The 12,504-nt window shown below is 34.3% G+C and overlaps 1 protein-coding gene across 1 annotated transcript; it reads right to left on the bottom strand.

Moving 5' to 3' along the window:
- Window positions 1-1,608: 1,608 nt before the first annotated feature.
- Window positions 1,609-5,820, bottom strand: LOC138133547 (probable multidrug resistance-associated protein lethal(2)03659). Its single transcript, XM_069051496.1, has 6 exons — window positions 5,583-5,820; window positions 5,293-5,526; window positions 4,811-5,241; window positions 4,606-4,762; window positions 2,883-4,558; window positions 1,609-2,833 (listed from the first exon to the last, which is right to left on the bottom strand). The coding sequence occupies exons 1-6, from the start codon at window positions 5,672-5,674 to the stop codon at window positions 1,692-1,694; spliced, it is 3,732 nt and encodes a 1,243-aa protein (XP_068907597.1). The 5' UTR covers window positions 5,675-5,820; the 3' UTR covers window positions 1,609-1,691.
- Between the last annotated feature and the right edge of the window lie 6,684 nt (window positions 5,821-12,504).

The raw sequence follows: 12,504 nt of genomic DNA, 5'->3' as shown, positions 1-12,504 counted from the left end.
CCCAATCTCTTTTTAAAAATTTAAAAATTTTGGACTTAGAGAACACATTGGTGGTTGAAATTCAAAAAGGTATATATATATACTCATGTCACATCGTGAGGAAATTCCTTAACATTGACACAGAACATAAAACACAAAAAAGTCAAAATGTGGAGGCGAGACGCCGGTAATTATGTTGATAAGCACTGCACTATTACTTGATAGTATTATCCGTAATAGTGTATGTACTCCGGCAAAATTGCCGTGCCGCCGGGTGGAGGTGGGATACGAAAATGATAATTAAATTGTATTTTTTGGTATCTAGCATTGAGTTGCATATATTCGGCATAGATCTCGGAAAGTTACGTGAAACACCGTGTATATCATTCAGACTAGAAGATCTTTTTGTGGTTCGCCCAGTTGTCGACCTCGACTTCATCTCGGTCTTCAATCTCTGGGCTTAGCACAAGAAGACTAACTTCTGCTCTTAATGATATAATCTACTAGTTATAATTGGGTCTGAACAGTCTAGCCAAAAATGTCTTTTCGTATTGGAGCACAAATTGAAGACAAAATTGATTCACTTGCTAAAGTGGTACATGACGAAGTTGAAATTAGTAGCCATATTATATGTAAAAGAATAACTAGATAACATCGAATAGTGTGTCCACCAAAGTACTTTTAGGCCCGGTTGTACGGGGTCATTATAAATGTTTGTAACAACTAGTGGGCGTAGCGGCGCACCTAAAGCATAGTATACAGCCACCTACGATGGGATCATCATTTATAATGACCCTGTATAAAGCTTAGTGAACATCGTGTCAGCTAACAACGCGTCAAGTCGGAAATCCGCCTATTTGATTGGCTGATTCGAATAAAATGTTAAATATCCTCCAAACAGATCGCTTGACATTATGTTAACTTTAACAACGACTTGACATCGCTTTATGCAACCGGGCCTTAAGGTTGAACATGATCTTGACATATTAAAATGTTTGTATTGATCACCCGAGTAATAATAAATATAAATATAAATATAATTGGAAAATGACAGTTACAAGTTATATTTTGATAGAACAATTTTAACTGACATTCATATTAAGCATAACAGACCAGACATTATAATTTTAAATAAACAACAAAAGCAAGCATATCTTTTAGATATAGCTGTTCCAAATTCACATAATATAACACAGACATATAACACAAAAATTAATAAATATTTAGAGCTCTCCGTTGCTATGCGAAATCTTTGGTGTTTAGAAAAAAATTCGATTTTACCACTTGTAATTTCAGCAACGGGAATAGTACCGCAATCTCTTTTTAAAAATTTAAAAATTCTGGATTTAGATAACAAATTGGTAGTTGAAATTCAAAAAGGTATATTATTATACTCATGTCACATCGTGAGGAAGTTCCTTAACATTGACACAGAACATAATACACAACAAAGTCAAAATGCGGAGGCGAGACGCCGGTAATTATGTTGATAAGCACTGCACTATTACTTGATAGTAATATCCGTAATAGTGTATGTACTCCGGCAAAATTGCCGTGCCCGGGTGGAGGTGGGATAGTTGCATTTCGCTCTTGAAGTGTTTCATTATTAAATAAAAATTTACAAAAAAATTATGCAGTGCTTAACATTTTATATTAGAAAGTTAATTTTGTAAGATCTTCTCCAATCGGGTAAAGTAAAATTAAAATAAAATTTACAAATTATTCCTTATATATCCATGAAGAAATCCCTTCACATTTTGCAAAAGCTGATGAGGAGGTCCAAATTCGACAACACATCCACCGTCCATGACCAGAATTCTATCAGATTCCATGACAGTGCCCAATCGGTGAGCTATTGTCAATACTGTGCAATTCTGAAACCTTTTCCTGATGGTATTCTGTATTATTTCGTCGGTATGCAAATCAACGCTCGCAGTAGCCTCGTCCAAAACAATTATTTTAGAATTTCCCAGCATTGTTCTGACGAGACACAACAGTTGTCTTTGCCCAACACTGAAGTTAGATCCTCCTTCAGAAACCTCGCTGTCGAGACCGGAATACAATTTGGACACAGCTGGTTTAAGTTGGACCTCTTCTAAGGCGTGCCATAGTTGAAAATCGGTAAATTCATTGAAAGGATCGAGGTTCTTGCGCAAGGTGCCTAAGAACAAAACTGGTTCTTGAGGTATAATTGAAATTTTTGACCGCAGAGCATTCAGCTGAACAGATTTCGTATCGACTCCATCTATAATGATTGATCCCTCAAATTCAAACAAGCGGAACAAAGCCGATATTATGGAGGTTTTGCCTGCACCAGTTCTACCAACAATTCCAATTTTTTCTCCAGCTTTTACTTCGAAAGATATACGCTTGAGAACAAGCGGGTTTTCAGGAGAATATCTTAAAGAAACGCGATTAAAAATTATGTTTCCATTTTCAGGCCACGATTCCGGGGGAGCAAAAGTTCCTGTATTTTCCTCCAAAGGTAGTTTAGTATATTCTACTACTCGTTCCACAGAAGTGATGTAAGAATCAAGCTCACCCCAACTTTTCATTCCCAACTGGATCATTCCACCCAAAACGGTGGATAAGGTAATAGCTAAACCAACATCTCCAACGTTATTTTCTCCAAGAAGAAAGAAACTGAATGTGACAATTCCAGTATAAAGAAGACACATAATGTCTATCCAAAATCCAAAACTGAAAAATATGTTTCTGAACAAGTAGAAAGCTGAAGTGTGATAATTTTGGTGACTGTGAAACTCGTCTAGGACGATTCTTTGGGCATTCATTGCTTTGATTGTAGTCAATCCTTGAATCGATGCAGCTAAATGACCAAAAATTGGGCTTCTAGCTACAAAAAGTTAAACAAATTACAGGACACAGCAAGTTGTAGAACTTACCATGTGCTTCTATTCGCCTAATGTTGATGTTGCTTGGTTGGAAAATAACAGCACAGAAGTAAAAAATTACAAAAAATACTAACGTCGGTACTATCATCCAATAATTTAAAATACATATGATGGTTGTTAGACCTAAAATCATGAGTAATTGTACCAAGATTTCCATTAAGCTATTTGGAATGAACTCATCGATATGTCCCATGTCTTTGGAAAAACGATTTAAAATTTGTCCAGAGGAGTGACCATGGAAAAACTTCATGGTGGAATATAGAACTGTACTAAACAGCCCATTGTGAGTCTTTGCTGATACACTTTTGCAATAACGGACAAATACACAAGAAGTGAAATGACTTACGAAAATGAGACACACTATAAATGCAGCATAAACGTACAAACAGTTAGTTGTTGTGAAGAATTGTTTAAATTCGGCCCCAAAATTCTTTTGCTGTAACACGTTAACCCAAAATGTCACAAAGTAATCAATCATATATCCCAACAGTATGACGAAGGTAAATAAAAAAATTATTAAAACGCCGGAAACACAACTTGCACCCATATGAAAATAGTTTAAATAGTCTTGGAGAGCAGGAGTAGAGTCTGGTTCCTTTATCTCTTTTGGTACTTTATGTTCTTTCTTTGATTCATGTGTATGAACTAAATCTCTGTTAGAGTGAACAAACTCATTTTCCATACTACTCAATTGATGTGATTTTACCAACTTACTAATTTTTCCATGTTCTAAAACATATATCTTGTCGACATTTTGTAAGTATTGCAACTGGTGAGTCACCAACACTACACATTTTCCTTTCAAATAACTATGAATACACTCATTAAGAATTTGTTTAGTTACGTGGATGTCAACAGCTGAAAATGGATCATCCAAAACGTATATATCTGCATCTTTGTAAATAGCCCTAGCTAGATTGATTCTAGCTTTTTGGCCTCCACTCAACATTACTCCCTTCTCTCCGACCAATGTAGCGTCACCATATGAAAAAAGAGACAAATCGTAGTCCAAAGCAGTTATTTTGACAACTTTTGTGTACTTCTCCGAATCAAATTCTTGTCCAAATAAAATATTTTGTCTGATGGTCCCTGCAAAAATCCACGGTTCTTGAGACGCATACGAAATGGACCCATCAACATCAATTGTTCCTTCAATTAAGTCAATTTCGTTCAAAATGGTCTGAATAAGGGTCGATTTTCCACTTCCAGCGGCACCAACCAAACACACTAGCTCTCCAAAATTTGCAGTAAAATTAATATCTGTCAGAGTATTGTGTGCTACAGCTTGGTCCCATTTAACAGTGACATTCTTGAAGTTAATTAGTCCAGGCTTCTCTTGTAAACTGTCATGTCTTGAAGATGTTCTATTAGGGACGAAAACATTGTTTCTTGTGTGACAATCAAGGTGCAAAAATTTTTGAATTCTTTCAACAGAGGTTTTTGCTTCCGCGAAACGAATGAAAGCCATGGGTAAGCGAACGACTGCAGTAAATTTTAGATTTTCATAAAGATTTGTCAAGCCAAAAATATACTGCGATGATAAACGTACACCATTTGGTACAGCTCTTAGAACGCAGAAGAAGACAGCTAATCTGGGAACGTACACTTTAATGATATTGCTGAAAATTCGCAGGTGGTTAGCTGTTGTGATTTCTTTTAGCTCTAGCCTGAAACTTAAACTGATTAGGTATTAGTTAAGCATGCATTAACACACCTTCTAGCTGCGTTCACTAAGTTTGCAAAAGGTTTTTCCCACGTATACATCTTGATAATTTGGATACCAGTGGTGATATCATTTACCAAACGAATTCTGTAATCGGTTTTTACTGCTACACGCCTTCTAGTGACTTCTATATTTCTTGATACGTAGACTAAAATTTGTATTTGATTTAAATTTTATACAACAAAAAAATTCATACTTTGCACCAGCAGTGACACTAATATGACTCCAATTCCCCCCATTGCTGTGTAACCAAATGTAGAATATATGTAGTAAGTTGATACAATAAGTTTGAATGGTCCCATCCACATATAATGAAAATAAGAAAATAACAGATCAAACCGGTAGACATCGTTGGATAATAAATTAATTATTTTTCCTGTCGTGAAATTTTGCAGAGTGTGCTTCTTCATTTTCAAGCATCTTCTGAATAACAGAGATGAACACGCTATGCGCAGTTTCATTCCCAAATTATATAGTTTCAAGGTGGTAGTGTGAAATACTAAAATGTAAAAAAGAGACAAAGCTACGATTGCAGCTGAATACAAATAAGCTTGCAACTTGTCTATTTCAGATTGATTTGGTACGTGATAGTCTAACAATTTTTTCAATATTGCTGGTTGTAGGAAACTAGAAAAACCGAAAAAAACTATTTCACACTTTAACTAAATCTCAACTTACGCTAGTCCTAAGTCTACTGGAAAAAGAATGATCCCATAAAAGATACATTCCACTCCAAACGCTTTTCTGAAGACCTTTGACAATGATGGATTGTTTTCGATTCGTTTTTCTTCTTCCCAAAGTTTTTCCAGCTTATCGCCGAGTAGTTTAGATTCATACTTACAAGGAGATGGATTGATATCATCTTCAGCCAAATCCTTTGTCCATCCTCTCAAAATTATAGGTATTTCCCAACTGAATTGAATTTAACAAATTTGAGACTAAGAAATATATATCTAACAGATACATACCAAAACCATACACGTGACAAAAAGCTGGGAACTGTTTGGAGTTTTTTTTGTTTTTTCGTGATTAAACTCTCCATGCAACCAGTCATCCTCATGTATTTTACAATTTTTTACAAACAACAGTAAATTTTGTATGCGACATTATGGGCGTTAACAAGCTCAAGGACGTCTGATAAATTCCAGGTATAAAATATATTGATAAGAGTTGGCACAACTTTGAAAATAATAAGTCGTTGCACGAAGTACTTTACATTGTGAATTAATTATATAGGTACTTAAAACAAGATGACTAGTTCTGATACCAAGACGATTAAATTGGTCGTTAGTTTTATATTTTTAAAAACGATGTTTTCTTTGAAATATTAATTACGTGTTGATGGTTCTTTAACTTACAGGCTCAAACTTGGTATTTAGGCAAACGCTAAGAAATTAATACTTCTTGGCAATTCATATCCAAGTTTTATTTTGATGGTTTTGGAAGTCTCAATAGTTATCATCTAAGGGGGTCATTCACGAATCTCAGATAAATTGCAAATCGTTAACGAAACGGCAAATACAATGCTTCAACAATATCAGTTGTCATAGTTTTGAATTTGCAATGTCTTATCGAACCTTACCGAGTTTCGTGAATGACCCCCTTAGTTCTTTATTCTCCTGTTTAAACTAATAAAAAGTTAATTTGTACTTAACTTATGTATGTACTTAAATTACGCAAATCTCCACTTTTTCTGTATCAAAAATTTTTAATTAATTTTCTACAGTTTCTTTACCAATACTTTTCAAACAATAGTATATTGTTATACGAGTTGCACAAGACAGTCTATTGTCGAACGAGAGGGTTTAGAACACGACGAACGCAGTGAGGAGTGTTCTATCTAAAGGAACGAGTTCGACAACATGTCTTGTGCACCGAGTGTTATTTTTCTATTTCGGCTTCATTAATTTATTTTTTTTTTAATATAAAATAATTATCTAGTGACTTTTATTTTAATGGAATTGGGTTGGTATTGACGAAGCAATCTCATTTCATTGGAAATTAAATTTTAAATGGTCTCCCGGATGTTGTTACAATTTTTTACAAACAACAGTAAATTTTGTATGCGACATTATGATCCAAAACATGGATTCAAGTTCAAATGACATCACATTTAACATTGAAATTTTTTTCAATACCAATTCCAAATTCAATTATCACTAGAAACGAAGCTATAAAATTGATCTTTGTGAAACTGTTTTCGGTGTCATAAAATGCTCATTGTGACACGGAAGTAGAAATAGTATATTATGATACAAGTTTATAAGGAAGCCTTTAAAGCACGCCCGACGAGTTTAAGAGCACGACGCGTAGCGGAGTGCTTTTAACGTCGCAAGTGCTTCAAAGGCTTTTATAAACGTGTATCATACGCTATTTTTTATTAAAGCTGCACTACAATCTGAAAATTATAACAAAAAAAAAAGTTAATTGAAATACCTTTTCCGAAGTAATCTGTGCCATTAATCGTTGATATAGAAATGGTTAATTGTTGTTGTTTCGTCGTTATCATAAATGGTGTATCAATATCTATTTATCATTGTTCAAAATATGTATAGGTGAATTTGTTGTTACCTAAGCAACCCTTAAAGCTTTAGTGTTTTAAAGGCTTTTTTCGCACGCATTTTAGTGTCAAAAACGTGGATTATTATTCAGGTATAATAAAAAAGTTTTTTTATTCATTCTTATATTATAACATCATAACCAAATGGTTCCCTTTTATGTACAGTTGCTGCCAAATAAAACTGGGCAGAATTTTTTTTTATTGTAAATCGGAATTAAATATTAAATCACCTGAAAAATCATCTCCTTGGAGATAACTTAAAAAACTATTTTTCAAATTGACATCATCCGTCACTGTTATGTTGTGCCACAGGTATGGGTATCTGGTTACCAGAGAAACTTTCATTTTAAAAGCCTGATTTACCAAAATTTATAAAGATGAAATGTCAATTTAGTGGTCCCTTTTATTTGGCCGCAACTGTACAATTTTGGATGAATTTCTAATTACAGTGAAACTGTCACTTCTGAGAAGCGGACACTTCCCTTGAGCGGATAAATTCTAATTCCCCGGCGTCGTCCCATAAGTTTCTCCACATTAAATTCTGCTATAAAGCGGACATTCACAATAAAATGTCTCTAAAGCGGACAGCAGCCCCGCGAAAAGAAGTGTTTTCAGAGAAAAGCCGTATTTCACGAGTGATAATAAGCCCGACAGAATTGAAAATGCAACCTACACTACATTTCTAAAGTTAACGTGAATATTTATTTTTTGATTTAAATGAAATTGTGAAAAAACGAAAAGTTTTTGGGAAAATGTTTCTTGTCTGTATAAACGCGCAACGGCAGAAGCAATTTTATTACATTTACCATAAATCAGGATCATGTCTGTTGTCTCATCGTTCGATACATTTTAATCGTCGTATTTTAACTTTTTCGTAAATCTCAGTTGTGACAAATAAAATTATTGGAAGCAAAGCCATCATGGATTCATAATTTCATTTTAAAACAACACGATATTTAAAATAATCCCGTTAACTTTGGAAATGTATTGTGGGTTGCATTTTCAATTACGCTGGGCTTATTATTATCATTCATGATATTGCCCCAATTTGCAAACAGTTACATACACGTGGTATGTACATTCATATGTATCTTTATTTTTTTCATACATATGTGCATAGTTTATGTATACCATGTAATATATACATGTTATACTTAAATAATATTAATGTTTTTTGTAAGTTGTAAAATAAATTACCTTTTGCACGTAAATATGTATGTACACACGTGCCCACCCAAAAGTGCTCACATTATAATAAGATTACATAGGTATTCTACAAGACTAATTTTAGAATCTTGACTTTTTTAAACAAAGCATACATTTGTCATAAAAAATGCATTCAGCACAAACGCCACTGGACAGGTCCCGTTTTAAATCTGCGGCAGCTATCGAGCACTTTTGGGTGCCCGCGTGTGTACATTCGGTTGCAAAAAAATCGAGTACTTACATTAAAAGTCAGAAACAATAATGTGTTACAAATAGGAAAATTAGTGCTCTTGATTTTTATGATGTACAGTCATGTTCAAATAAAGCTGAGACTGTTGTACTGTTGTAACGTGACTCTTAATTTCACTTCAAGCTTAATTAATTAACATTTTATTGAAAAATAAAAATTGGCTAAAATTAACAATTCAATGTTGTTAGTTTATTATTATTAGGCATTTTGCGGGAAAATTGCTTTGAAAAGTATAATCACTTGTCAACTTTGACAAATAAATGAAATCTGCTATTTTTTCTGGTAGCAAAAATCCATGAAAATATTATTCAATATTCAACCCACATTACACTCGAAAAATAAAATTGTCCCAGGTTAATTTGAACATGACTATACATAATTTATTTTTATGGTCCATCCCCTAATGCCAAACATTTTTTTCACTTTTCTCCGATAAGCGGACACTTCTGTATAGCGGACAATTTTTCGTTCCTCGTGGGTGGCCGTTGGGGAAATTTCACTGTACTTACTTATTAACTATTTGTGCCCTTTTAAGAATAATTTTAAGATTACAAAAATTACATAAAGATCTAGTTCAATCGAACTTCTAATTTGCACTTACTTGTCCCTTGTTCAAAAACAGTATATTATTCAACGAGTGAGAAAGTTGGCCATGTAAACGTCATTTTAATATTTGATACAGATCAGAGTTTTCATGCATGAAATTAGAAACAACAGAATGTTGTCAATTTTGATATTACCGAGACAACAAAAATATCAAAACTTTTCATTTCTTACGTCAGACATAACCTAAGTATGCCTGCCATTAAAAGTCAGAAAAGACTGGTTTACATGTGTTAAAAATAGGAAAATTCAATGCTCTTAACTTTTATGATGTACTCGATTTTTTTGCAATCGACTCTATTTGTTAACTCTGGAGGAGTACTCACACGAAACTGAAATATCACTTTCATTACAATTGTCTTCCGGCATTTTTACGATTGTTTACAAAATGATTGTTTTATTTACGTCATTTCCATAGCGACATACAAGCCGGATTTATATGTATTTATTGACAGTGAAGTAAATTTTGATCATTCATTTTGCAATAGGTATGCAATTACAAATTTTCGGTTGCGAAATAGTAGTTTAATTGACGAGTTCGTGTGTAAATTGGGTCTTTTTTGGCCCACAAGTGCCAAAAAAGGCCGAATTTACACACGAACGAGTTGAATACAACGAACGTTTTTTTTTGTTCGACGAGCCCCTTAAAGGCTCCAAATCGCTTAAAACCTTTAAAATTAGCTTGACGTTTCGTTTTGACAAGTTGTGACATTTATCAAAATCCGTTCACATAGGAGAAAATTCTCAAATTCTGACAGTGTCGAACAAAAAAAAATGTTGTGTACACCTTGGCCGCGAAATCCTTTAACATTCTCGAGATTGTTCTGCCTCTGCCGCAAGCGGTCTCGGCGACAATTTTTCTCTAGGTACCTTAAAGACTGATTTCGCGGCCTTGATATATAAGTAATTATTAACGTTCCTCTACAAAGATTTTTAAATAAACCTACATTTGATGCAAGCCGAAGAACAATAAAACCACGATCTGTTGAAAGTTTTAACATTTTAAGGGTTAAAATAGAAAACTGTGTTGTTGTTAATGTTGAACGGAAAAAACACCCTGCAGGAATGGTGTATCTAGTTCAGGGATGAGCAACCCGCGGCCCGCGGGCCGCATGCGGCCCGCCACACTTTCTCACGCGGCCCTTTAAAGATTTTACATTTTGACTTTTGAAACTTTTGTTAACCATTGCATAATTCACCAACAGAATCTTTGCGCAAAAATTTTAAATATGCCTAATGTCACTACGCCTGTAATAAAACTTATTAATTTTCTCAAATCTCGAGCGTTAAATCACCGCCCATTTAATGAGTTTTTAAAAGATTTGGGAAGTGAATATGGTGATGTAATTTACAACACAGAAGTGCGTTGGTTGAGTAGAGGTGCTATGTTAAAAAGAGTATATAACTTAAAAAATGATATTCAATTGTTTGTGGAAATGAAAGAATATCGATTTCCCCATTTCGAAGATAAAGAATGGATGTGTGATTTTGCCTTTCTCGTCGATATAACTCAGCATTTGAATGACTTAAACATGGAACTTCAAGGAAGAGACCAGTTCATTCATAACATGTTTGATAAAATTAATGCTTTTGAAAGCAAACTTAAAATTTGGAACAAACATCTGTTATCAACAGTGTCCGGACGAAATAGTACCGGACAAGTCGACCAGTACAACTTTGCATAATCCCTCGCTCGCACATAAACACGATTCAGCTGGTTCCCTGTTATTGAAAATGAACCAGCTGAATCGTGTTTATATGTGAGTGGGGTATTACGCAAAGTTGTACTGGTCGACTTGTCCGGTACTATTTCGTCCGGACACTGGTTATCACACAACATGTCACATTTTGCACACCTAAAAAAAGAAAACCCTTCAGAAACCTGAAAATATGCCCAGCATTTACAAAAATTAACGGAATTTGAATCGCGATTTAAAATATTTAGATCAGAAAAAACCGTTCGTAGTTTTAACATTTTTTCTTCCCCATTTAATATAGACGTGGAAACAGTTCCGGATGAATTACAAATGGAATTAATAGATTTACAAAACGACACTGATTTAAGAAATACATTTCAAAATGTTGACACATAATTTCTACCAAAAATACATAAGTTTAGAAAAATCCCCACGATTAGGCAAAGCAAATAATGACACTTTTTGGAAGTACCTATGGTTGCGAACAATTGTTTTCCGCAATGAAAATAATTAAAAGCGATCATCGATCGAGATTAAATAATGTACGGTTAGAAAGCTGCGTGCGAGTTGCTGTGTCGTCTATATCTGCAAATATACACCAATTGATGACCAAGAAGCAATGCCACATTTCTCATTGAGAATTTTATTTCGGTATAAAGATATAATTTGAGTTCATCATTATCATGTTTCTTAACTGCGGCCCGCACAACATTTTTAAATTTGAAGCTGGCCCGTTGTAAAAAAAGGTTGCTCATCCCAGATCTAGTTGGTAATCCATGGATAACATAGCAGACCATTTTGTTGCCTGTGCGAAGTCTTTCACAAATCGTTTCAGATTTGGTATTATCCAAACCATATATTTTATCTTCAGGTCGGGTCATGTCCGGTCAGGTCAGGTCTACAGGTCTACAGCAATTTTTTTCTTTAATTGACATATCGTCGATGATTAGCGAACGCAGTAGTTTAACAGAGGTGCCTTAAAGAGTGAAATTTCTACAAGTAAGGGTTGTTTATACAAGTCATTGAAAGGGCCGCATCCGCTCATACTCGTATATCTGAAAAAGTGGCCTTTGATGGTAGGTAGCTTCAATAAGTATTTGCGGCAGTGTTCATATCCTTTAGGCGACGAAAATCTCCAAACTACACGTACGAACTCTTTCTCATATAATTTTTGATGACGTCCGCGAGAAATACACTTTTGGGATCACAGTTATTAGCATGTTGTTTATACAACCTGATTTAGTAGTATTTCTTTGTAACTGCTCCTCAAGATGTTTGATTTTTTCCAACTTTATTAAGTATGGTGTTGTAAATCGAAAATTTATATTGTAGAAATTAAATTCACCTGAACATCTTTGGAATTGCATTTAATTTAACATTCAATTAAATGCCGAAGTTTTCAAAGAATCATGTATAATAAGATGTAGTAAGATTAAATTTAAAAAAAAGTAGCAGTCACGAATTTAGAAGGAACAGCTTTTTTAGTAAGTCCAGTCTTGTCTCTCAAAAATGTAAAATTGCTAGAATCTCTTTGCCTCCTTCCTTTGGACAAAAATTAAAACTACAAGCTGCCA

This window comes from Tenebrio molitor, chromosome 6, assembly GCF_963966145.1.
Source record: "Tenebrio molitor chromosome 6, icTenMoli1.1, whole genome shotgun sequence".
Lineage (NCBI taxonomy): Eukaryota > Metazoa > Arthropoda > Insecta > Coleoptera > Tenebrionidae > Tenebrio > Tenebrio molitor.
This window is presented reverse-complemented; position numbering and strand designations above follow the sequence as displayed.